Source organism: Pseudophryne corroboree, chromosome 6 (genome assembly GCF_028390025.1).
Source record: "Pseudophryne corroboree isolate aPseCor3 chromosome 6, aPseCor3.hap2, whole genome shotgun sequence".
NCBI lineage: Eukaryota > Metazoa > Chordata > Amphibia > Anura > Myobatrachidae > Pseudophryne > Pseudophryne corroboree.
In genome coordinates, this window is record NC_086449.1 from 679,996,504 (window position 1) to 680,024,188 (window position 27,685).

The 27,685-nt window shown below is 40.5% G+C and overlaps 1 protein-coding gene across 2 annotated transcripts in view; it reads right to left on the reverse strand.

Annotated features, from left to right (window-relative positions):
• SLIT3 (slit guidance ligand 3) overlaps window positions 1-27,685 on the reverse strand; it is a 1,129,203-nt gene that overhangs the window by 373,391 nt on the left and 728,127 nt on the right. For both annotated transcript variants that reach the window (XM_063928289.1, XM_063928288.1), the window contains exon 5: window positions 5,448-5,519. In XM_063928289.1, the coding sequence (XP_063784359.1) occupies window positions 5,448-5,519 (72 nt within the window). The remainder of the gene's footprint in view (window positions 1-5,447; window positions 5,520-27,685) is intronic.

Genomic DNA, 27,685 nt, shown 5'->3' on the forward strand with positions numbered 1-27,685 from the left:
CTTGAACCTGTGCCTGCCTCCAATTATTTAAGAGGCTTTGGTGAAAGCTAAAATAATTTGCACATAATCCATTTTGAACCAGATTCTGAGAGGTTAAACCAGCTTTACAAGACAAACACAAAATGAGTGTTGGTGCTACTGTGGAGAGTGTATCCTCCTCACCCTTGTCTATCTTAGACATGATAAATAAATCACACACCTGTACGGTGTTACTACACAATTTGTGACTGCAATCACTTTCAATTTTATTAAAGTGACATACAATCTGATCCCTCCCTGCTTTGCACCAGCATTGAGGATCGGAATACACAGAAAACTGACAGAATTATTAGTAAAGTCAGCAATCACACTAGTAATCAGTCACAGGTTATACATTAGTATAATAAGCAATATGAGCACATAATCAACTACAGATACATTTCAGGTATGTAGGAGAAACATTTTACTGTATTACCCTATATAGGAGTTTAAATGTATTCAGCCACACAGTGAAAGAAACAGCAGTAATAGTTTACAGACTCACATGCATCAGGCACTTATCCAACTATTCATACTCAAAAGGTAGATAGAGACTTTGTGCTGTATCATCCGGCTCAGGAGAGTGGGATACAGGGAGACTTCACCCTGTTTCCAGGATCGATCAATACATTAGTGAATGCTGAGTAGACCCAGATGCTATTAGTGTACACAATCGCCCTGTGAACCTACAGTGAACACAGACGCCCAAGTGAACACTGATGCATCAGCATTGCAGACGGAAGCGGGAACTCAGTTCATGGTGGGAAACTCGGAGGAAACTGGTCATGAACCGGGGGGAGGGGTGACCAAGGGAGCATCTTAATCCCCACTGCTGACATCAACCCTAGGGATCGCGGCTTCATACTACCCCTGGAGCCTATGATCCCTGAGGCCTAGCACTGGTGCACCCGAGGTCAGCAACTGTTCGGTAGTCTCCATCCCAAAGCAGTGCGGCTGTGTCTCGCGTTTCCCCTACTAAGTGGAACCGATGCCTTACCTTCTCCCTGTGCTCCGACCATAGCCTGGTAACGTCTGCTGGATTTGCTAGTACATCCTACACAGACGCCGCCGAAACAGCACTGTACACGTGGGTAAGCATTGTTGCGACCCGGCGGTGAGTTGTTGGAGCGACTCTTTCCAAGGTACATATAAGATACTTTTTAGAAATATCGCACAAAAAACATAGTAAGACTATAAAAATAAAATAAAAAAGCTTATGGCTGCTGAAAACCAGCAGCCTAATGACCATGGGTGGCTCCTGCCGCACCATACAAAAAACAACTGATCTGCCTGTGCCAGGGCTATAGGGATGGGCCCACTGCATGCTTGGAGGCCGAAAGCTTTGATCGTTTGGTGCCAATCCGCTGTCACTACCTCATATCCTAATGTTATCCTGTGGATAACCTGTGGACCCTGCCACATAAATAGGTAGTGTTATAGTCCTTCCTCTACAGATCGCCGTAATTCAGTGGAACAGTAAGGAATAAGAAGCTGCTTCAGGTACTTTGGGCCCTGCCCATGTAGGGCTTTAAAAGTCATTAGGCCAATCTTAAAAACGATTCACCATCTTACAGGTAGCCAGTGAAGGGAGTAGAGCACAGGTTCTCAGGACTCCACACAGTGCATGTTTTGCAGGTCACCCAGCAGGTGCACAGATGTACTAATAACTCACTGGCACATTTTAAAAAGGTCCACAGGTGGAGATAATTATTTCACTTGTGATTCTGTGAGAAGACCTGCAAAACATGCACTGTGTGGGGTCCTACGGACCGAGTTTGAGAACCTGTGGAGTAGAGAATAGGTGTTATATGGCTGGAACGGGGCTGGTTGGTTAATTACCATCTGCAAGCGGTGCAATTCTTTTGCTGAGAGACCAAGGTAGAGGACATTTCAGTAGGCTAGGTGTGATGATACAAATGCATGTATGACTTTAGGCAGATCTTCTAAGGGAATTCAATATTTGTTTCTGGCTATGTTCCTCAGATGACAAAATTAGGATTTGATAATACCTGATGTTTAAGTGTCAAGCCCCTATCCAGGACAACACCAAGATTATGCAGATGTTCAGTGTTTGTAGTTCTGAACCCTCAAGCATAAGACTTGTTATTTGTCTATGCTGCAGTCTTCTACTGTGATCTATCATAAGGATCTCTGTTTTATCAAGATTCAGTCAAAGTCAACTAGCACTCATCCAGTCCTGAAGCTCAGCTAGACAGCCACTTAGGGTTGTTACTGGCTTCTCAGTACCTGGAGCAAAGGACAGGTACAGTTGTGTATCATCTGCAAAGCAGTGGTAGACCAGGCCATGAGTCTGATTTTTTCACCCAGTGGTATCGTGTATACTACAAAAAGCAGGGGAATTTATCATGTTTTTCCAGTGGGTTTTAATCGTCACATATTACCACCAGGAATATTGCCCTCCAAACGGCCAGATTTATTATCCAGCTGTTTGGAGGAACAAAATGCAAATTTTGATTTTGTAACACTGTTAGCTGGTTTTCCATTAATAAATTAGGCAACTTTAAAATCATGCCAAAAATATAAATGACATATTTCCCCCAAGAGTGATACATACTGACAATGAGACGGCATATTATATGACTGGGCTGGATGTAGTAGGATTGGAGAGAATTATTACCTCTGTAGCTGTAAGCAAGGTGTACTTAGAACTGCTTACATTCTGGGTTTACAACTGCACAATTTGTTTTACAACTACACAGACTGTAGACTGTACACTATATTATCCCCTGCTCCCATGAAGATTTTATGTAGCAGATAACTACAATATATATATACATATGGATAAAATGCTTATAAACTGTATTGAATGATACAGAAATTATCTATTGATTGGAATAAATAAACGTATCCAATTTATTGTCAGTAATGTCCTTAGTGGCTGGTTTCTTAAAAGAGAAGAAAAATCAATGGGCTAGTCCTTACAGGCACACACAACAAAGTACCTGAGGAACATTAGTTACCAATGTTTTACTGTTTATACATTTACCTATACATTTCCTCATCTGATGTTTGTTTTATAAAGGTCAATAAAACAAAAACAACCTCTTATTTCTATTAATAAACAAGACAATTTTAATAGCCTGCATTAATCTTGCATCAGACATACTGTAATACTTTACTGCCGTTTTTGTTGTCTGAAAATGGACTCGTGATCGCACGAAAACACATGGGACTCACGGCTCCAGCGGCAACTTATTGGGCATTATGCTTCGCATACCGTCCCAGTATTGGGGGATAAGGTCGCTGGCATTTGGGCTAATAGAATAGCCCCCGGCGAACCTATTAACAGCTGTAAAGTACCACTACTAATAGGATATCCCCCTTAAAGTACAAACAATTGCACAACATGGACAACAGGCTTTATAAACATTCCTGCATCAACAGTCAAAATTCGCAAATAATCAGCGCCGGCTGCACCAAGGACTGGTGCCATTGTTTGCAGGTGGTGTAAGTCAGAGAAGAAAAAGCACATGAGGAAAGAGGTCTCCGTTCAAAATCTAATGGAAAGTGGCAAACAGAAAGACACAAAGACGTGACACAGAGGGGAGAGACAGCGACTGAGGAATACTTATTTTGATTTCACGTGGTTGGTGTGATTATTCAGCACCTAAACAAGTCGTTTGATATAAAGTAGTGAAACTGAAGCCCAAATATTACACATGCACACCATGTTAAAGTCTGGGAGAAATAGAAAGACTTTTAAACTGCAGTGATAACTGAATTACCATGATAAACAGTCACCTATATGCGGTGTTAATTTTAGAAGATATAAATTCACATGGTGTGATACAATTAGTGACTGTACCGTGATGGAGGAACTTTGTGCATTAATACTAGGTGGGTTATTCAGGCAAGAGAACTCCTCCAGTTAGGTTTCCTCTTGTAATTCTTCTCTTTGCAGAAGCACATCGCTTGCACTTAACTGTATCTCTCCCACAGTGACGCGGGTTTCATTTATACACTGGCTGCTTCATAAATTACAGGATTTAACATACATTGTGTATCCTCGTGAAGAAAGCCATTGTTCTTTTAATGGGAGAATATGTTCCCACATATGCACATTGGACAGAGCCTGTTACAACACAAGCCAGTCAGGTCTTAACATCAGTTGCCCTACGGAGATTAATTTTCTTCTAGGATACAGAATATGTATCTCTGAAATGTAAGTGGTCATACAACAAAAACCAGAAATGTATGTATAATATTTGGTATAGTTGTGCCCACATCTGGTATGGGCATAAAGGTCCAGATCTATGGAAAGGCCACATAGGTTCTACAACAGAATATTTAAAAGGGTGGCACTCAGCTTCATCACACTCTTTATGTTTTTGTATATAATTAATCTGTTAAACTACACATTACATTTAAATATCAGTCTAAACAGCAATTTCTTCCCCATTCATTTATGTAGACAGCATGCAGTGGGGTTTTTGTTTTGGACCACTGGGGTTTTCAGTATTGTGGGAATGGAGGAAAGGACCACTGACTATAATCACCCTGAAATGTCTGATAAGTATACAACAATCTGACTCACTGATCAAAGAAAAGTTGTATTATCAATTTCCACACTGCTAATGCCTAAAAGTGTAATAAAAGACTTCCCGGCCTTGATTTCAGTACAGCTAAAGCTAAGCCCCAGTAATAGGATTAAAGAGATAATTCTTAAGGAGACGGTCAGTGACTGATTATCACAATTCCAAGACGCTAGGGTCAGGCAATCGGTGAAATCCAACATACTGGATTTCCCTGATTTTCCAATCCTAACGAAACAATTCTAGAAGCTGGAAAACTAAGGATTGCTAATTACTCTGATTCCCTAACAGATCGCTGATGCCATTTTTGATTTCCGGATGATCAGATCGGGGAAATGTGGCGCAGAGGTATGGCCCACATTACTGTCATAGTTATTGTTACCAATGGGTCCTCGTTTCCATGGGCTGCATCATTTGGTACATTTCTCCCTCAACACGCCTAATTTATTTATTTTTTCACCCCTATGCAGTATCTGCTCTTACTTATCCTATACTCCGTCACACTTTACTTGTTTCACTAGTGTGATGCCTTGGCTGGATGTTTTTTGGTGGTGTCCCGCGTCCTAGATTTGAACCCTGGGATTGTTACAGACCTGCACTATAGTGGGGTCCCATAACATGGGCTTAAATGTATTGGTCAATACGTGAACTAAAATTCCACTGGTTATTGGTATGCAAAAAAACGCATATTGCAAATTGTATTATTATTAGTCAGCAGCAATGTTTGTATAGTGCACTGGCACTAGTTCTGTCTCCTTGTGTAGCACTACAGGTCTCAGCTGGTAGCACCTCCATTACTAGCAGTTAGGGTGTGCAGTATAGGGCACCCTTTCCCTAGGAACTGAAATACTGTATATGTGATTTTTCAATACTTACAAATTCTTGACATCAGTTATTCCTCTGAAGGCTTTTCTGGGGAGACCTTGTATTTGATTTTCACTCAAGTCCCTGAAAGCACAACAATATTATAGATTATAAATATATTTTAGTTTACGGTTTCATTATAACATTGCATCTTTTTAGTCTATTATATATGCATATTTCACAAAAATGTACATAAAATTGCATACAAAATATTAAATATGATTAAATATAGCAATACATTATAATGTTGAGCACAAAGAGAGGTTGACAGTGTTTCTAAGGATCCAAAGCACCGCACTACAAACAAGAGTATGAATGTGTCAAGAATAATAAATTCAGCACCAGGAACACAAAATAATGCATAAACAGCCTCATGAATTCAGAATAATGAATTGCTGATCACTATTATTGTATTGGGAAGAACAAATGGAGCACTCATTTTTTTACAACGCGTTTCAGTACTTTTCAGTGTGTAGAAAATGTGCTGGATAGCAGCATTTTAGCACTGCTCTTTCACTTAAGCTTTTTTGCCATTGCGACTTGGCTTAGACTTGACTGTAATCAAACAATAAAAATAATAAAATTGGGAGGACGAGGGGATATTACGATTATGTCTAGGGGTTTTACTGACCCCTAAACCCAACCCTGATTGCTCTAATATCTAGTGCTCCCACCATCTGTAGATTTAGGTAGAAAAATACCAACTGTATTGCTATGTGAAAATTAAGGGTAAGACTCCATGATTCAGTTGCTGAATGATAATAAAACAGCAATACTCAGAATAATACAAACTAGGTAAAACCATAGTCTAACAGGACACTGATGTTTTACTGCACTCTCTGTCCCATTACTTACTTGTGTTTACATTCATTCAGAGTTTGAAAAGGATAACAGTAACATATGTAAGTAACATTAGACAACATTTTATCACATAAAATATCAAATCTCTATGGATCACAGAGGACATAATTGACACCAATATTGAGGAATGCTGTCTAGGGAGAAAATGACGCACCTACATGGATAAAGTGTCTCCTCGTACCTCCTGAATGTCTGATGCAGAGATTAACAGTGAAATGTGTGGAGACTTTTCCTTAATCGAGCTGAACTTTCACTGCTTTAGAGATGAGCAGACATAAATGATCTTATGCTCAGGACACAATGATCTAATGTCAATGTACTGAACATTTGATCTATGTGGATACTTCAGATTGCTCCTGCACTGCAACCCTCCTATCTTGTGTTACCATTAAAGTCCAGTAATTTTGTAGTGGTGGAAAAAGTGGAAAAGAAGGTCCCCTAATAAAGAGCTGAACCCTGCACGAGCACCAACAATTTACTGCATACACAGGTTCTACGTAAATTGACACAATAATGCCTATCACAGACATTGCCTGTAACGTTACATTCATTTGTTCTTTGATGCCGAGAGCAGTAGGGAACTATACATCTGTCCTAGACATGACCTGCTGAAAACAAGAGTACTCTAAACTGGGAATACACTCCAGGTCTGAAAAGGACAACGCTGAATGTCGGAACCTTAATCCTGCAAGACTGAATGCAATGTCATGTAGTGCTGCTGGTGACATTAACAGAAGGTGCTTTTGCTACTGTAATTCTACCTACGTTGCCTCTCTGAAATCACCGTTGGCAAGAGAGACTTATACAAATTAATAAAAAGAAAATAAAACAAAACAAAAAAACAAAAAAAAACTAATCAAGAAACTTATGCAACTACCAATAAACACAAAATATAAAACACAATATTTTTGGGAACCTTTAATTTGCAAATTAATTAACTGGTTGCTGAATGCAACTTCCATATAATTTGAAGATGGCTAACAGAAAGTGGGTAGGGTTATTACGAGGAGTGGGTAGGGTTATTAGGAGGGGTGGGTGGGGTTATTAGGAGGGGTGGGTGGGGTTATTAGGAGGGGTGCGTGGGGTAATTAGGGTAATCCAACACAGCAGAGCGAATCACAATTAAAATAGTTTGGTGTTATTCACAAGTTTGAGTCACAGCATACAGAATTTCTGGTTCTCCATGCAATCCTGCTGGCGAATGTGCTGTCAAAATGTGTGGTTTAATCCACAAAATGTTTATAAAATGTCATGCGGAATTTACTGTTTTTTTTTTAAATGTCTCTTGCTCAGTGTATTATGTCATTTAAAACAGAAGACCAAACCCATCTATTTTAGATGACACTTTGCTTGTAAATGTTATTAATATTACTTTCTACTGAGACAATGTCCTCTGGCTCAAAAGACTTTGTCCATAAATCTCCAGGACTGTATATTGATTTCATAAATACCTCTAGTAGGCTGACCAAATGACAGCTTTAATGCTATTACTGATGCAAGAAAGACAAAAGTTCAGGGATGTGCACTTTATTTTATATTACTGTATTTTTGTCATGATTAAAAGGACTGTTTCTTTTACCTCCTGTGCTTTGTGTGCTGGAACACTCATTATAATTCAGAATAAATCAATGACTCCTTTGATAAAAATAATTTTTTTTAAAGAAGAAATATTTAATTTAGAATTAAAATACGTGTTTAAATTCTATAAAACATGCACTGACATATCAGTTACATTGTTAATGTAACAAAATTGCATTTTATACTTCTGCATATAGAATGTCCTAATCTAATGCCGCTTTCAGATCGCAAATGCCGGATCCTACCCGGTAAGAGAAACGTGTGCTTACCGGGTGGGATCCGGCATTTGCGCTCCGTTGCTGGCTTTCCCACCCGACAATATACCGGGTCGGTTGCCATAGCAGCGGAGGGCGCAGCAGCAGCAGGGGCGGGGGTGGAGGCGGCGCCGGGAGATGAGCTCATCTCCTGCGCCGCCTCTGCCTATACTGTGAATGGGAGCCGTGTCGCATCGGAACGGCTCCCATTCACACTGCGCCTGACCCGGTAATCAACCCGGTAAGAACCCTTCTTTTTTACTGGGTTGAATTACCGGGTCAGGCGACCCGCTAATTCTGAAAAGAACCTTTCACATCGCACACTGACCCGTTTCGACACGGCAATATGCGATGTGAAAGGGGTATAAGTAAAACAAAATCCATAGAGTACATCAATTACCTAAATGTAAAAAAATCCCAAAAATCAGACGCAGCCATCAGTCATAACATTAAAACAACTTGCCTAAGATTGTGTAGGTCCCTCTAACCAGTGCCACCAAAACAGCTCTGACCTGTCAATTTGTGGACGTCAACAAAAACTCTGAAGGTGTCCTGCAGTATTTTACGCCAAGACATTACCAGCAGATCATGTAAGTCCTGTAAGATGCCAGATGGTAGCAGAACATGTTACCAAGTGGGTAAATACAGGCGCTGAAATGGTTTGCTTCTACCTAGCAGCTGCTAATTGGACATAGTCAGTCTCCTATAGACAAACAATAAAACAATAGCGAACAGCGTTCTTATATAAAAACACTAATATTGTGTTAATATAATCAATACATATTTAATAAATGAAAATCACATACATTAGATGCAAAAAATGTAAAACCATTATCAATTGATAAATATCCTGAAAAGAAAGGAATCTCACTCACTGAGGTACATTGTATGTTAGTGTCCAAAATAATGTACCTGTTCCCAGTATGCCACCAGTAGCATGAAAATAGCTTAGTCCTAAGTTTTCAAGAATGCTTATTGATGTGTCCTGGGGTGATCACCCTATTAGTGGTACTTTGCAGAAAGAGATGGAAGATGAAATGTAGGGACTTCTCATATGCTTATTTGCACTCACCGCCTGAGGAGAAGCTTCCCAAGCCTTACTGGTATTATTAGGCCAGAGTACTCAGCTAAAGTGCTGTCTTTGTCCTCTGCAATGTTTGTTTCCTTGGCAACCAAGGCAGTTTTTTAGCATGTAGTTCAATGCACCTTTTCTCAGGTTGGTTCCGGAGCTAGTTCAGGTAGTGGGTACCTCGTGGGTGGCTGGGGTAAATAACCAACGCATTTTGCAGCTCTATGTGGCAGCTTTTTCAAGATTCCTTTCTTTTCAGGATATTTATCAGTTGATAATGGTTTTACATTTTTTGCATCTAATGTATGTGATTTTTATTTATCAAGTTGCCAGATGATGCCTCCATAAGTTGGACTTGTTTTTCCAGACATTCCACAGATGCTCGATCGGATTGAGATCTGGGAAATTTGGAGCCCAAGTAACACCATGAACTCAGTCATGTTCCTCAAACCTTCCCAGAACAATTTTTGCTGTGTGGCAGGGTGCATTATCCTGCTAAAAGAGGCCACTGCCATCAGGTAATACCGTTGCTATGAAGGGGGTACTTGGTCTGTAACAATGTATAGATAGGTGGTATGTCTCAAAGCAACATCCACAAAAGGGATGCAGTCAAAAGGTTGACGTTAGGGCTAGGCTGCGGGAGGAAAGGTTAGGGTTAGGCTGGGTGCTTGGGGATACATTTCTAGGTACCTATTTTTAAAGGACAATTTCAACTGAGTAACAAACTATAAAACATTGAAAACCATCACAAAAAATCTCATAATTACAGGAAAATTATTCCTTAGAGCAGTTGGAAGAAAAATATAACATAAAAAGATGCCAGAAGCAGTACAAATTCTTTCTGACCTGTGATCCAATGTCCATTAACAGGTTTTTTTTAGTTTATTTATTTGTAGTGGGAATAATGTTACTAAAATGTCAGTGTTTTAAGTTAAAATGTCAAATAAATTAAATAAAATACAATATAAATTCTAATAAATATGTTTTTAATTTAAATGTCTCGTATCTCTTGTGTTTTTAGCATATGTCAGCTTTGCAAAATTTAATTAATGGTCTAATAATCTGAGGCTAAAATCTCTCCAGAAACAGAAATATAATAAATATGAGGAAGATCAGTATAAAAGTCTAAATATACACAGTGAATCTGTTTCTTATATTTAATTTTGAAAACATTAAAAAAAAAAACCTTTACTACAATAAAAAAAGGATGCACAGGATTTCAGCCCCTGTGCAGAGTTAGTGTAAACTTATCAGGATCATTTGGAGCACAGATAAAGGAGAGCATATAGGGGGGTATCCTATTAGCTGTGGTAAGTTTCTATGCCTAATGGATCCCCCAAGACTATCCAATTAGCCCTGACCGACAGCAGTTATCGGGGATTAGGGTTTGCATGCATCAGGCACGGGAAGCAGAATCCCTGATAACCAGTCTCATCAGCTTAAATTGCCATCATCAAGCATGGGTCCAGGTACTTATACTGGATTCCATGTGTTATCGGCTGAAAATGGGTATTTTACCGCACAGTAAAAACGGGCTATAACTGGATAACCCGATAATACCATCAGTCTAAAATCGGAATGTTATCCCATTTTTCCAGTGCTTAAGCACTGTTTATGAAGCGCCAAAACATTATATGGGTTTGGGTGGAGTTACTGTTTAAATGATCTATTTTTTATATGCCACTTCTAAAATAAGTGCATCTGCAGAAGCAACAGATCATAATATTATATTATCAGGTTTAGTACAAGGTGAAATTGGTCCGTCTGTGAAAAGGACGATTCTCCAAAAAGAATGGTTGTTTGCGACCAGGGGCGCATCTAGAGGAGGAGGAGGCCGGTGTGCAGGTTCTATCTGTCCCCCAAAGCCTGGAATGCTGTAGACTCTGGGATCCTAGCTGTAGGGAGTTGGTGACTATTAAATGTAGCCCTGTGACTTTGTCCCAGAGTCTAAAGAACATCCGCAAATCTCCAGGACAATGGCACGGCGGCCATTTCACAGTGATTTTCCTACTGCACATGTGCAGAACTGTCAGCTGTGCTATTTTTCCAGTGATTTCTGCAACAATGCTGCTGCACCACAGGACTCTGGAGCATGAAAAATAACGGATGCAGAGTGTGCAGTGTGGGTCCCCCTGGGCCCCGTGTGCACAGCACACACTGAACCCATTATAAATACATTCGTTTTTGCAACCTATCCATGCACAGAACCAAATGGGGCTCTTTCTATGAATAACTGACCCTAGTGATGAACTGCTTCAGTTGTGGATTTAAAATGATGGACCTAAAAGCTTGGAGGATTTGTGTTTTCCCATCATGGTGATACAGGGCCTCATTCAGAGGTGCACACAAATCATGCGCACCTGCAATTTCTCACAGTTTGCAAATTCTTACCTCTATGTCTGTCTGTTTTTACCCAGTTTTGTTCTATCACTGCTGTTCTAATTGTAAAGTGCAACGGAATATGCTGCGCTATATAAGAAACTGTAAATAAATATCAGCTTGAGCATAACTCGTGTACTTTTCCTGAGCAAACCCTGTGATGCCAACGTTGCATATCTGAGCAATGATCAACTGTGCTGGTGGATCCAGTCACTCCACCATCGATGCACCATCTTTTGCAACATCAACTCCTCGAGCAGCCCCTGATTGGCGCACAGAATCCCATGTAACTTTCTCAAAACACGGCCACTGTGGTTGCTGTGCTGCAAAAGAGTACGCAGCCACATGCCCATGAAACTCCCAGACAGAGTGAAAACCCACTCCGTGCAAGTCTGCATACGCCTTGCGAACGCCGGTTAGCTGCAAATCCGTTTGCAACTCACTATCGAATGATTTTTACAGTCTGTGCGTAGCACAGGACCAACTCCTACACTGAGATAGAATCAGGCTGATCGAGGCTGGAGCTAACGTCACACACACTCCCTGAAACCGCTTGGACACGCCTGTGTTTTTCTGACACGCCTAGCAAACGGCCAGTTACCACCCTCAAACGCCGGTTTCCTGTCAATCAACTTGCGTACGGTTAGCAATCAAAAAACTTGCTGGATTTTTTCGCAGTCTGGCCTCGCGTGTGCGCACTACGATCCAGGCTTTTAGGAGCTGATTGGCTGATACTTTATTTCCGTCCACTTTATCTCTCTCCAAGGCTTAGTAAATAGAGCCTTGTGGTAGCCATAAATACATTAGAGAGTAAATATGTGTAGTTGAATTGCTGACCTTCGCGGCGACATTAAGTAAGGAATACTACCCCTATGTCTCAAAGGTTTAGGAAATATAATTAGCAGGAAACAAAATGAATAAGATTGATTTCAGATAGAGGAGATCGGGAACATTTATGTGAGTCATGGATTAAGAATAGGCAGCGAGCTCACTTAGGAAGGGAAATAAAGGCTGCCTCGCACTTGGGAGAATGGTAAGCGTGTTGAGAATTGTAATTTAGAGTGACAGGTCACAGAATAATTCTAACATACATTATCCCAAAATTTGTCAGTAAACTAAATCACATGGAGAAGATCCATCAACAATAAGACAGCAGGACTAATACAATTACCCCTACTCCAGTGCACAACCCAAGATTTTGTCTTAAAAATACATCTACTGTATGAACAGACACTATTGGATATACAATTAAAAATATAAGTCAAAAAGAAATAAATGTTTATAAGACAGGCACTGCACAGCCACTTTTGTTCTATGGGAGGTATAACTTGTGCACAGAAAGTCTTACTAGTTGTAAGTAAAAAATAAAATAAAAAAGTCATAAATCTAATCACTACACATTTATTTTGCTTCAGACTGATGCACAATGTAAAGCAAGCACTTACTGATAATGCACGTGTCTTACAGACATGTCATATGTTCCAGACGAGACAGTCTAATTCCAAGCTACACCTACTGCCAACATGAGTGATCTAATTTGTTTTGATGAATTGAAAGCAATGGGTTTATACAAGGGGAAAGCAAGGGTATAATGTTTGATAGATGTAATCTCATGTTTCAGATATTCTTCACAGATTTTACTTTGACCTGGTTTATTAAAAAATAAGTCAACATGAGAAATCCATGTGTGAAAAAGTAAGTATGCCTCTTAACTAGGTAGCTTGTTGAACAAATGGTCTTTTAGCAGCAGATTTATGTTATTCTACGGATGATTTACACAAACACAAGTACAGATAATGGGTAACATTTATGTAAATTCTTCAGCAGGTATCTGTGTAAAACATAGGTGTGGGTGCCCAAAACAACCAAATTATTTCAATTGTACAGTACAGTATAGACGTCCGAAGGGTTTTATATCCAACATTCTACACTATTACTTGTGGAAAGTTTCAAGACACAAAAAAAATATTAATTAGCTATTTCTTTATTTAACATTTATGACATTTCAAATGTAAATAATATTACAACAATGTAAAAATATCCAGTACATTCTTACATTTCTAATTAGTAGGCCAACTTGTATATTATCAATACATGCCTTATAGTATGTAACTGTCAGACCGTATTTGGCCTCAAGTATCCCTGGTCCTTCCAAGACCCCACCACACAACAGAATCAATTGAACAATGTTGTCCCTATGTTATCCATATACCATGAAGTCTGCAGAATTCATATTTACCAATAATCTCTTCTCAACCACATATACTAGCAACTAGTGGTACTAACTGCTGGGGAGGTTTCAGCCACATCCACCAGTTGTATAGTCCTACTTCACATGCATCAGGGCTTAAATGTAAAGGAGCATGATAATCATCTCTGGCCAAAAACATCAATGGTATGTTGACAAAACATCATACCCAAAGTACTCCTCTGCGAGCGTTAACCTCCATAGCCGTGGTCATCGTATACTGTATATAGAACTTGGCCATACAACACACTGCTTTTGTGACCTTGCACTGTTGACTGGATTTCTAATACAACATAGTTAGATTTATTCCTTACTGGCCGCCAAGTGTCTTAAGTTTACCCAGAAGACATCTTCATTTAATTAGCTTAGTGCTTTATTAATATAAATATTTCACTATTGATCATAAGAGAAGCTGACGTAAGTTTGAATCAGGCATACATCAGATCCATTTAATGGAACTGCACTTAGAACAGAAGTTGGCTCTAAATCAAGGTAAATGGGAGGAAGTGTTCCTTGGGGATGACAAGCCTTAGCTGAATCCATAACATTTTTACACAGACATCTTTTTTTCCTCCAGCAGCAAGCATGCAGACAACAGTTATGAAAATGGGCTCGTCTTTTAGGTATCAATTAGGGATGTCAATACCTTAATTAAATTGCATCGTTTAATTAGATTTATGCCGGAGGATGCCCTTTCTTGCCATAATAGGTTTATTGGCTGTTGTTCAAAGCGATGAGCGGAAGTGGGGGAGGAAAAATTGGTAGCTGACGATGTATATTGATATGTTTTAACTATTTAATATAATGAGTGAGTGCTTTTCTTTCTGGAAGCACCTTGCAGTATGGAGGTCATAATCAGTGCGTACTGAGCAGAGAATGGTTCTACAGCCATTTCACATTGGTAGATTTATATATATATATATATATATATATATATACACACACACACACACACACACACACACACACACGTAGATAGATAGATCGATAGATAGATAGATAGATAGATAGATAGATAGATAGATAGATAGATAGATAGATAGATAGGAGTAAGTAGTACATCTATTTATATGAACAGCTGAAGTATGAATATAATGAGTAATGACCTTATAATTCTGCACACATAGCAGATGTCTTCGTGACATAGTAGTTTATTGATTAATTATACTTAATTGCATATGAGTACAGATAAATGCATATCAGTACAGACAGAGTGAGCCTTGGACAGTTACTCACTGGTAATACAAATCATGCATTTACTAGCGGTTTTTAACACCAGCAGCCATTCCACTAACCCCCATTCCCGCTGACATTTGGAAACAGCAGGAAAGATAGTGACGTTTGGATGCTGCCTGCTTTATTCACTTGCAGTTACTGAACGCATGGGGTTGAAGAGCGTGTTATCCATTGACCCTCAACCACAGGTATAAGAGATTACTCACCAATCAGTTTATACACTACTATGTATGTTTCTTTCTTAAGGTTACTCACATAAACACATATTATGAAAATAGTATGATTCTTTAGGGTCAACTAAAGTACCCGCATAGGGCTTTATCCAAAAAAATCCTAAAGTTCGGGGCGAGATGGAGGTGAGAAGGGGGCGCTGTTGCCGGTATTTCTGCTACATTGTACACTAATTGAATAGACACCGATATCATTTACATTTACTGCAGTCTTCTTGGTAGTATTGTGCTGAATGATAATGGAAGCAATAAAAACCAGTATAATCTACATGGATTATATTGTATTCTCTCAAAATTTATAGGTAGATTTTCAGGTATAATTCTACTAGCCGAAAATCATGAAAGTCATGTACAGTACAGTAGTTTGTGAACATAGCCTGAGACTAACTAGCTGAGTGAGGTACCAAGTCTCTGATTGACTGAGGGTGGTGTCAAATTTGGTACTTAGTCTCACTGTCATGTGGAGTAGGGAGATTCATATGGCTTGGTGCACAACCAAGAGCAGCCTCTCTTTGGGGAATATTATATGGCTGGGGCAGTGTCGGACTGGGGCCCACTGGGGTATGTAGTGGTAGGGGCTCATATGCCAGCTACCAGTCCATGGTCCTTCTTCACCAAATAACTGCCACTCATGTATTTATAGAGTGCATGGTCTGGAAATTGACCCGTAAGGTCGGGAAGGGGCCCACTTGTAGTGGGGACCATCAGTAAATTCCTTGTCCCCTTGTGAGTCAGTCTGGCACTGGCTGGCAGAACCGCTGGTGTTTGGGGTGTTGTGAGGCTAGGTTTAGCCTATAAAAGTAATAATCCCATCAGAACATGACAAAACTGGTCAGTAATGCCCTGGCATTGTTAGGTATCAATGCCTTGTATGATGGGAATATTGTGTAAATAGCAAAGTGATACTATTCATCTAAAGCAGCATCATTTTACTAAGATGAGAAGTGTTCTTGGTAGTAAAACTGCATCAGCATCTTTATCTAATGTTTGCTTTGACATTAACCATTCTAGTTTCAGATACTGATCTAAAGGATATATTTATCATATTTAATAATAAAATGCTAATTAAGGCTTACGAGAACCATGGTCATAAATTTTACATTGTAATATAACAAAGTCAGTGTGATAGCATATTTTAATATTGCTCAGTGTTCTCTGCCATCTTACTATAACGGTGTCTTATAGAACGCTATTGTATTTTCTTTTGTTAATGTGACAGTAGCTTAATTCACCGCTCTCACTTTATCACCTAGATGGCCATTTAAAATGAACACTGTAAAAATTAATTTCCGCGAGACTGTATATGTAACATAAGCACACAATAAATCTTGCTACTGCTAACTTTAACTGTAAACTTTAGACACTAAAGAAGCGACAGCTAAAGCTAAATAAAACACAATCCTGTTTAAGTTAACTACGAAGAAAAAAAATCTAATTCAAATGCTAAAGCAAATATAGTAATAGAAAGAATACACCAACAGAATTGTAGAATGCAGCAGTCATAGAACAAAACTAAATTCAATTGTACCAGAGTGATGGTTTTGGCCACATAATAAGCTTTGAGGCATTTCCTCTGATTTTGCCTAGAGCCAAAAAGTTCATTTCATGCAATTTGTGGTTTAAGCATTATTTGAAATAATATAAATGTGGCAGCTCTGGCTATTGTTACAGAATACATAGCTGCAATGAATGAAGTTAATCCAATTTTATTCATGTTGTGAAAACATCCAAGTAAACCATAAGCGCTGCTATCTGACGCTGCTTCCTGAAAGGTTCATGTTTGCTCATCACATTACAAAAAACCCCAGCAAATCCGTTGTGCAATCCATCCAACATAATTGATCCACTGTGTTTCAAGGTACGGTACTGCCCAACAATTGTTTGTCACTGATGCCTGCAAATGACTTATTAGGCTTTTTGCTTTCTTTTATCAATATAAAGAAATTTCCACTGTAAAAGTTATAGGTATATTTATCAAACGTTTTCTCTCTATTTAACAAGCACCTGAATGGCGATAGCTATTACCGGTCATCAGAGGCAGATTTAGATCTCATGCAGCCTTAAGAAAGACACGGATGTGGGGCTTCCTTCCTCAAACAATCCTCAATGCTCAACACCCCCCGCTTCATTGTAGCAGGCAGTCCCTCATTTAGAAATAAATATACAAACAAGAAATAAATATACAAACACATCTGCATGTCTTCTATAGATATTTCTAAAGTAAAAAGCACATTTTAGAGCAGTTGTAATCATACAATCAGCAGCTGAGGTCTTGAAAATAAAGTTAAAAATCAGGCAACTGACAACTACTACTCTTGCGTCAAGGGATCTGAACTGCAGAAATACCCAAAATAAAATGTGTTACAGCGACTTCCCCTACCCAGCATCATCAGCCGGCTGTGTGACCCATTGCTTTCCCTACCCAGCATCACCAGCCGGCTGTGTGACCCATGGCTTCCCCTACCCAACATCACCAGCCGGCTGTGTGACCCATGGCTTCCCCTACCCAGCATCATCAGCCGGCTGTGTGACCCATGGCTTCCCCTACCCAGAATCACCAGCCGGCTGTGCGACCATGGCTTCCCCTACCCAGCATCACCAGCCGGCTGTGTGACCCATGGCTTCCCCTACCCAGCATCACCAGCCGGCTGTGTGACCCATGGCTTCCCCTACCCAGCATCACCAGCCAGCTGTGTGACCCATGGCTTCCCCTACCCAGCGTCATCAGCCGGCTGTGTGACCCATGGCTTCCCCTACCCAGCATCACCAGCCGGCTGTGTGACCCATGGCTTCCCCTACCTCTACCCAGCATCACCAGCTGGCTGTGTGACCCATGGTTTCCCCTACCCAGCGTCACCAGCCGGCTGTGTGACCCATGGCTTCCCCTACCCAGCGTCATCAGCCGGCTGTGTGACACATGGCTTCCCCTACCCAGCATCATCAGCTGGATGTGTGACCCATGGTTTCCCCTACCCAGCATCACCAGCCGGCTGTGTGACCCATGGCTTCCCCTACCCAGCATCACCAGCCGGCTGTGTGACCCATGGCTTCCCCTACCCAGCATCACCAGCCGGCTGTGTGACCCATGGCTTCCCCTACCCAGCATCACCAGCTGGCTGTGTGACCCATGGCTTCCCCTACCCCTACCCAGCATCACCAGCCGGCTGTGTGACCCATGGCTTCCCCTACCCAGCATCACCAGCCGGCTGTGTGACCCATGGCTTCCCCTACCCAGCATCACCAGCCGGCTGTGTGACCCATGGCTTCCCCTACCCAGCATCACCAGCCAGCTGTGTGACCCATGGCTTCCCCTACCCAGCGTCATCAGCCGGCTGTGTGACCCATGGCTTCCCCTACCTCTACCCAGCATTACCAGCCGGCTGTGTGACCCATGGTTTCCCCTACCCAGCGTCACCAGCCGGCTGTGTGACCCATGGCTTCCCCTACCCAGCATCATCAGCCGGCTGTGTGACACATGGCTTCCCCTACCCAGCATCATCAGCCGGCTGTGTGACACATGGCTTCCCCTACCCAGCATCATCAGCCGGCTGTGTGACACATGGCTTCCCCTACCCAGCATCATCAGCTGGATGTGTGACCCATGGTTTCCCCTACCCAGCATAACCAGCCGGCTGTGTGACCTATGGTTTCCCCTACCCAGCATCACCAGCCGGCTGTGTGACCCACGGCTTCCCCTACCCAGCATCACCAGCCGGCTGTGTGACCCACGGCTTCCCCTACCCAGCATCATCAGCCGGCTGTGTGACCCCTGGAGGTGTGCAAACCAGCTGCTGCAAGTCCTATACAGAGGGCAGGAAAACTCCATCCTCTGACAGAGATCCTGACCTCTTCCCTCCTCCGCAACAGTGGCAACATGCTTCCATTTGGAGAAACAGAGGCCATTGTCACCCCCTTCCTGACCCCAAACATCATCAGCCTATCAATCACTGACAGTCTGATGCTGATCAGTGTCTGTCATCACATAATGGGTTCTCCACATACTTTGCTGCATGTAAAGCAACTCCTACCACATCTGAATTACCCCAATTATGCAGCGACCCAGACTGTAGGTTACCACCCTAGTATACATAATAACAGAGAAAGCTCTGCGCTAGGGAGATATCAGTGACAGATGAGGAGGACTACACACAGCCCCCAAATCCTGTTTTACTGTGGGAAATAGCACAGAGATACAGAATAAAGCACATTTTGGGTGTATATTGAATTAGCGTCGGATCCATTCCGACATGCATTTGTCGGAATGGATCCAACAACCCCTATTCAATAGTGTGCCCAAATCCGACTGTCGGATTTGAGCCTAATCCGACTGTCTGATTTGGCCGGTGTCTCTGCAGCTGCTGTCAGCAGCTCCCCGTGTGTAGCCCACTGCCGCACTGCAGGGAGAGAGGTGCCTGGCCGGGGAACGGCTGTCATAAGGTACCTGCCAGCCCCGCTCCCCGTAGCCTGCCGCACTGCTCCCCCCGTCTCCTCACCTCAATCTGACTTTTTTAAAGTCGGATTGAGATCGTCTGAGACGGGGCCAAAACCTCTCGGATTTGGACCCTTTTCTGACAGAAGCACGCGGATCGGCGGCTATTCCGCCGATCCACGTGTTTTCCGACAAGTCAGAAAAAAAACTGCCCTATTGAATAAGTCGGATCCCCTTCCAACCTAAATCAGTCGGAAACTGCTGTCTTTCCAACAAGACGGCAGTTCCCGGCTCTTATTGAATATACCCCTATGTGTCATATACAGAACAGAGGAGACAACATAACCAGCTGTTACCACACATCACAAAATAAGGAAGATGGCAGCCCTTGTGAAGTTGTAAAGAGGAAGGAAACTGGTGGCTGCATGCTTTCTCCACCAGCTAGTCTCTGCCTAGTAATAAGTGGCCAAGCTAACAGTGAATTGAAGTATACACAGAGTCAACTCCATGTTATGCTGAGCTCCCCATCAGCCAAGCACCATGTGACAAGATGCTCAGTGCAAAAGCAACAACCCCCCACCCCCCTCCCGGACTCTCAGCCACCAGCAATGGAACCGGATAGATCCCCTTCAGTTAATGACTTCATAAATGTTGGCACCTGGAAAATGTCAACATTGTCAAAATGTCAACATTTGCAGTACACTTAGAGGTAAAGTTAGGCATACTTGCCTACTCTCCTGGAACCTGCGGGAGACACCCAATTTTTCATGTAGTCCTTTTAATTATACAGGCATGGTGAGGCGATAAATACCTTGAGTCCATGGTCCATCTTGGGGTAATGATGGTAATCGCGTCATTTTAGCCTCACCTCCTATTCAAGTCTGTAGGTAATGCGACATTTAACCACTAGGGAGCAGAATCTAATAATGCGACTAGTCCGGCCCCCATCACAGCCCACCTGCTTCTCCTCTATGGGCTTCTCCCAGAGAGGAAAATTCAAATGTCAGTAAGTATGGAGTTAGGGTTGCATTTCCATTAGGCTTAGCGTTAGGGTAACTGCTAGGGATAGACACAGAACCCCCCAATCTGAGCTTGTTGACATTATATTAGTGTTCACATGATCGATACAACATTATGACCATGTGGACATCCTCCAGTCAAAGTTATGAATGTTAACATGATGAATGTCCACATAATATGCATAACCCATGAAGGGAGGCAGTAAACCAGAGGTTCCCAAACACAGTCCTCAAGGCACCCCTATATTCCAGGATTTATGTATATCCATGGCTCAGCACAGATGATTAAATCAAATTGACTTAGGTGCATATTAAGTCACCTATGACCAAGCATGGATACTTTTAAAACCTGGACAGTTGGGGTGCCTTGAGAACCGCGTTTGGGAACCTCTGCAGTAAACCAATATCTTGCCTAGAACCTTGCATGATACCAATTCAGCTCTGCTTACACCATGGGTGCAGTCTCTAGTCACATACCAATGATGTCATCAGGTTACCTTAGGTGCCTCACTGCAAACACTCTGCAAAGTAATCTTTTCCTGGGCACTTTGCTGGAATTAACCTGTCACTAAATGCCCCGTCTCAGCTCAAGCAGTGCAAAATAACAACCCACAACCTTTTAAATGACTTATTTTAATATCCTGTTTATCTACATACACAAGTCAGCAAAACATATGTATATATTCAGTGGTAAGCAAGAGGATAAATAAAGATATACAGTAAAAAATTGTGACACATCCTTCTATATACATCATTCTGTCAAGAAAATACCACGTCTATCTCCAGCATTATAAGCCGCACACAATGCTTTATAGATTGTCCATCATTATCTCTAATAGAATCTCAAGGTCAATGAATAAATAAAATACGCAGAACGCTTGCAATGAATTCTGCACTACCGTCATGTAAAATGTCACCTCTAAAGTTTAAAATCTCCCTCATTTATTACATGTACGAAAGAATACATGCATTTACAGCAGCCTGTGCGCTAACAAGTAAATACTGAGCTATCCTGGTTTTACTTATGCCATTGACTATCACTGCAAAGTCATGTATACTGTACTTGCCTCAATACAGAAAAGACAATGAAGTGTCTTTATCTGTCACCTTAGCATAGTGGAGGCAGAACCAATATTCAATATCAATTCACTGGAAACTACTGACGAGTATTGATATATGGCAGTGCTTATCTACCATTGGTTTACTCTTCAATGTATTTAGGGGAAATGTCTGCTGTAATGGGCAAGCCTGAGCCATACCTTTACATAGTCCCACACACAGAGGCATATTTATTAACAGATGTGGATAGCCTCCAATAATAAGGATTCCTTATCGAAGCAATTCACAGCAGTAAGGAATCCTTACTCACCTAAATGTTTTGTGAGACAGCGGCACCTTTATGAGCTGGCGTTCAGTAAAAGTAATGTGATTGCATCTGTGCTTAATTTCTATTTCAGCCAACTGCACATGCACCAACGCGTGCCAGCGGGCAGCAGAGGAGAGGAATCCTATGGATCCCTCTCTAAACACAATTTTGCAGAGTGTAGCCCACAATGCTAGAACCGACAAAAACCAAATCAAGAGCTTGGTAAATCTGACTGCTTCACAGACGTCACAGAAACCTAACGGAACTGTGGCTGTTGTCTGAAATAGAGGGACCTCCATGTCTGCTGTGGTCCCTCCATAATATGGGTGATTTTTTTATATTTTTGGGTACTCCCTGTAAATGGGTGTTGATAAAAACACTTTCTGGTTTGCCTAGATTCCAGCAAAAGTGCATTGATTAATGTCATTATGATTGTTATCTATTCTATAAATTGTGCTAACATAATATGCTGCACTTGGAATGCAGTTAGTATACCGGCTGTCGGGATCCTGGCGTTCAGACCGATGCCGGAATCCCAAACAGCCGGTGAAATACCGACGCCCAGAATCCTGACAAACGCTGGGTATTCCCACTCAGTTGGTGGGTCCATGCCGCCAACCAAGTGGGACTAGAACCTGTGGCGGGTGAAGAGAGAAGCTTTGCTGCCGGGATTCCGGCTGGTGGCATGCCGCTGTCGGTATACTGACAGACAGCATCTCGTCTGCCAGTAAAACATACCGGACCCTACACTTTACAGAGTATATTTATAGTTCATATCAGTCTAAATAATTCTCTACCATCAAGTACAAGTAGGGTTTATTTCTGCACAAGTGAATATGGATGACCACTCAAATGTTGCTTGATTTTTTTAAATTGGTTTAACATTTACGAAAATCTGTTAAATTTTCACATTTTAAAGCCAATTCAACAAACCTGTTTGAGAAACAGTTGTAACCAACTATGGGACAACAGAGTGGGCCCAGTGGTTACAACTGAATGGGTACAATCCCTGTCGGGAGCTATGTTTGTGTGGTGTTTGTATGTCCTCCCTGTGTTTGCCCTGGCTTCCTCCAAGTACAACAGCTTCCATACACACCAAGAAAATACCGGTAGGTTAATAGTCTGCTGACTATTATGGCTGTAAGCTCCAGTGGGCCATGGATTGCTGTGAATGACAAATATTCTATGTACATTGATGCTTAACTGCCATGTAATAATCTCTGCTCATTTACATTTAGGGCTAAATGCATCATTGCTTGGGGAGTGATAAAATGGAAAGTGATAAACTACCAGCCAACCAGCTCCTAACTGTCACTTTTCAAACAGGGCCTGTGACATGGTAGTTAGGAGCTGATTGGCTGGTACTTTCTCTTGCTTCATTTTATCACTTTCCAAGCGATGATGCATCTATGATCTGCCAATATTTTGATCCAGCAAGATCAACTCAACGCTTTACTGAAACAGGTGATTTTCTGCGTATACTGTAAAATATTTGTGACTATTATATCTAGAAAGCATTTAGTAACGCATTTCTAAACCTCTTTCAGCTTCTTTGTTTAACATTGTAGGCTAACAGTACATTACAGTGCCCCCTTAAGGGCTAATTTGCTAAATTCCTTAAATGGAGGCATAGTAAACAGATGCCCAGCTGATACGAGACACAAAAACACTAAATCTAATGAACGCTGGAGCAGAAGCCACATGCATAGGGTCTCATGTAATTATGTAATGGAGTGGGTGGACAAAACATCAATAATAATAAATGGTGTTTAGTGCTACATGTTAGATTTACTGTCTCACTTGCTGCATGCTCTACTCTCCTCTAGCTGTATTTTTCCACTGTGGGTTATTCTCACCCATGACAGCATATATAGGCTACTGCGTTGTGCATTTTGCTTAGACCACACATAAATAGGTGACACCTCCTTGCAATTGATTGTGGTAATCAATTAAATGTAAAATACATCTTCACAGTACAGTAAATAAAGTCTATTCAAATGGCCATTGAATCTCATGGAATTATATTTTTTGCTTATCTACTCCTATTTGAGATGCAGTCATAAGGTTAATATATCGTCATTACAGAATTGTCGAAAGGCAACATGTCGACATCCACAGAATGTCAACATCTTCACAAAGTTGGCATATGAAATGTCGATGTGAAAACCGGGCATTCTCAGGATGTTGACATTAGGGTTAGGACACAGGGTGGAGGGGTTAGGGTTAAGGATAGGGGTTTGGATTATCGAAACCACCACTTCATCAGAGGTCTGTGCCATTACTGCTTCATAGGTGGCCTTCGTTACTCGGAAGATGCCCCTGGATATGCCAGTACCAAGTAAGTTACCCCTCAGACCAGCAGGGATGGTTAGTTGACAGTTCAGCAGTGTCCACATTATTAATGTTGAAATAATGAATGTAGACCTTATATACCACGCCTGTGCGTGTGGAGGTCTAGCAAGCAAACATTTTTACACTAAGTAACAGACATATTGAAGTACAAATAATCCTCACAGCAAGAATGCAGAAACATTTCAGTATATATACACAAGATAATAAAAGGAGAGTGATACGGAGAGTTGTACAATAAAGCATTTGCTAATTGGATTTTTACAAGCTGCCGTGATAGCTATATATAATTTAAAAAGAAAGGGTGATATATACAATTGTTAAGTTATTGTGATGTGTGGTAAAATATTAATGCTATAATGAATATAAATGGGAAAATACATTATACATGACATGCAGCACAACACTTGTGGTCATCCAGGCCAACCATGTATAGTTATTTGCCAATACAGAAATTTGTGTCAACTATTTTTAGTCATAAAGGAAAAATAAACCTATTGTGGTGCTTGTTCCAGCACAACGAGAGTCACACCCTCATAAAACGTGAGGAAGGTGTTCTCCAGATTCTGCAATTTTAACAGTGCTTTAGGTTATGAAATGTCTTGTATCAAGTCAATGCCAAATTATATAATATATGTGTAATATATGTGTAATATATATATATATATATATATATATATATATAGATGACTAGCTTAAAATTGTCTAGAGGCTCAAATGCAAATGCTGAACGTCCTCAGTTTATGTTGTTAATTCAACACTAGGAAGCTAAAGGTTATGTGCAATATGATACAGTGGTATAAGGCTCTTTCTTGTAGTGATGATTAATAGATTTATTACACTGGTCTACTGTAACACCTAGAGAGTACATGTTGCATATTGGCTCATTTTCAGACTAATATTATTTGCAGCAGTTGATCTAATAAGTTGCAGCTTTCAGTCTTTGACTTATTACTTTAGAGTGCACACTTTATATTAATCGGTAACTGAAATATGCGATTGACCCTAAAGGAGTTCTTTGCATGCTTTCACTGATGACATATTATATTATTTGTTTGCCTATGTGTAAAACTTATATCATACCACGAGTAGCTACAGTCTAATTATCAAATGTGTTTCTTTTACATTTATGACTGTCAGAAAGCATGTTTTGTTTAAACTGACATGGTTGAAGGCACAAACTCAGATATTCAGAACTTGGACGCTGAAAACACGGCATGCTGGGTCTTATTAAACGTTTGTCTCATTGAAATCGACTGAAGGGGGGAAACGCCAGGGAAGGCTGACGGTGCTAGGAAATGCACTGGAACAGAGTACATTATGATAGCAGATCATGGTGTTATTGCTGGAACAAAGCCATCCTGTATACATTTGCTTTTAAGGATAACCCGACAGGTCTAATTTCTTCAAAGTAGGACCACCTGGTGCCAGGCCATTTTCACCTCTGAAAAATGTAAAAGTGTAATTGGTACAACAGTATAAAACATCTGTTCTGACCTGGATACAGAAATTAAGCTGATCTAACGGATATAAAATGCTGCCCCTCTCTGCATTAGGGTGAATTGCCAATTTTACTAATAACAAATATCCATTCATTTGACGAACAGCACATTAAAAGGCCAAATTGTTCCCAAGACAGAATTGCTTCAGCTGAAGATCATTCCAATAACTAACATGAACTCAACTCAAGTTCTTCATAAGTAGGTACTTTGGTTTTACCTTCAAAATATGTGGAGTATTCAGAGAGTGACCAGATTAATAAACAGGTAAAAAGAAGCATGCCTGTATTGCATATAACTTCTGAAAGATCTCTGCAATCAGAAATATACTCTATGTGAGTATGCAGTGTAATGCATACCACTTCTTCTTCTTCTTCTTCTTCTTATAATAATAATAATAATAATAATAATAATAATAATAATAATAATAATAATAATAATAATTAGTTATTGGCAATAAAGAAAGCAAAGTTAAAGGAAGCAAAGTTAAAACAATCTGGAATTTTATTCTAAAAATTTGGATTATTTGAAAACGTTTTAATTTACTCAGAAATATTTATAATTATGTTGCATATATAGTTAAATATATGCACCAAGATGTAATTATATTACGGACACATCCTACACTATCCAGAACTCTTTTTCTTCTCTCTTATGTCATCCTCGCTGCCAAAAACTCAGATGTTTATTTTTTATTTTTTATCAGCACTTAGAAATATTATGTAGATTATTTCACTTTAAAATTTACTTTATCGTTTTGGTAAAGAAGGAATTTTCCCTGTTTATTGAAAGTGCGTGTATCCTGGGTTTATAAGCTACTATAGCTCAGTTGGTGTTGCATTATATTCAAGATGTTTGTTTTCAACCACTGCATATTTTACTGATAGGTAGGCTGTGCAAAGCATTGAGATTTGACATTAGCAGGAAGACATGCAGTAGTGATCACAATACAGGACATGATTTAAGATTAGCTCTAGTTATTCCATCCTGTTCATTAATTCTGGTCAGCCAATGTACTGAAAAATCAAACTTCCCCTTTAAATGTTTTACAGAAAAATAAGCAATGCAGTGTTATGAAGATAATTAAATCAAACGTGTCCTATCTTTATTAATAATTCATACAACCCTGTGCTTTAAACACAGTTGTGAGAATCTCAATGCGAATAAACAATCCATGTTCTGGTTACATTATCTCCTCGCAGTGAGTGCTGATTGTATAGCACAGAATGCTCCTGCTAATGTGTGCCTTGCATTTTTTTTGTCATGATCATGCAGCTATGATTGAAGAACGTGGTTTGATAATTCTCACTATAAACGCCAACATTAACCAGATCAAATTTTTCAAGCGACTTCTCATCGCTGACAAATATTACAACCCTTTTTCTTTATTATTGTATGATTTATTCACAGTAGTCTAGTTACAAAATAAGTAATAGCTTAATATATTATCATTTTAAATAATATTTATGGTTTTAGCTAGTGTAATAACTTTTCTGCACATGTGTAGGCACTTGGCACATTTAAATCATTCATCAAAAACAGCATTTTATTCCTAAACAACAGCCCCCATTTATCAAGCCATGGAGAGTGATAAATAGCACGGTGATAACGTACCAGCCAATCAGCTCCTAGCTTCCATGTTACAGGCTGTGTTTAAAAAATGACAGTTAGGAGCTGATTGGTTTTGTACTTTAGCACCGTGCTATTTATCACTCTCCAAGACTCAACTGAGG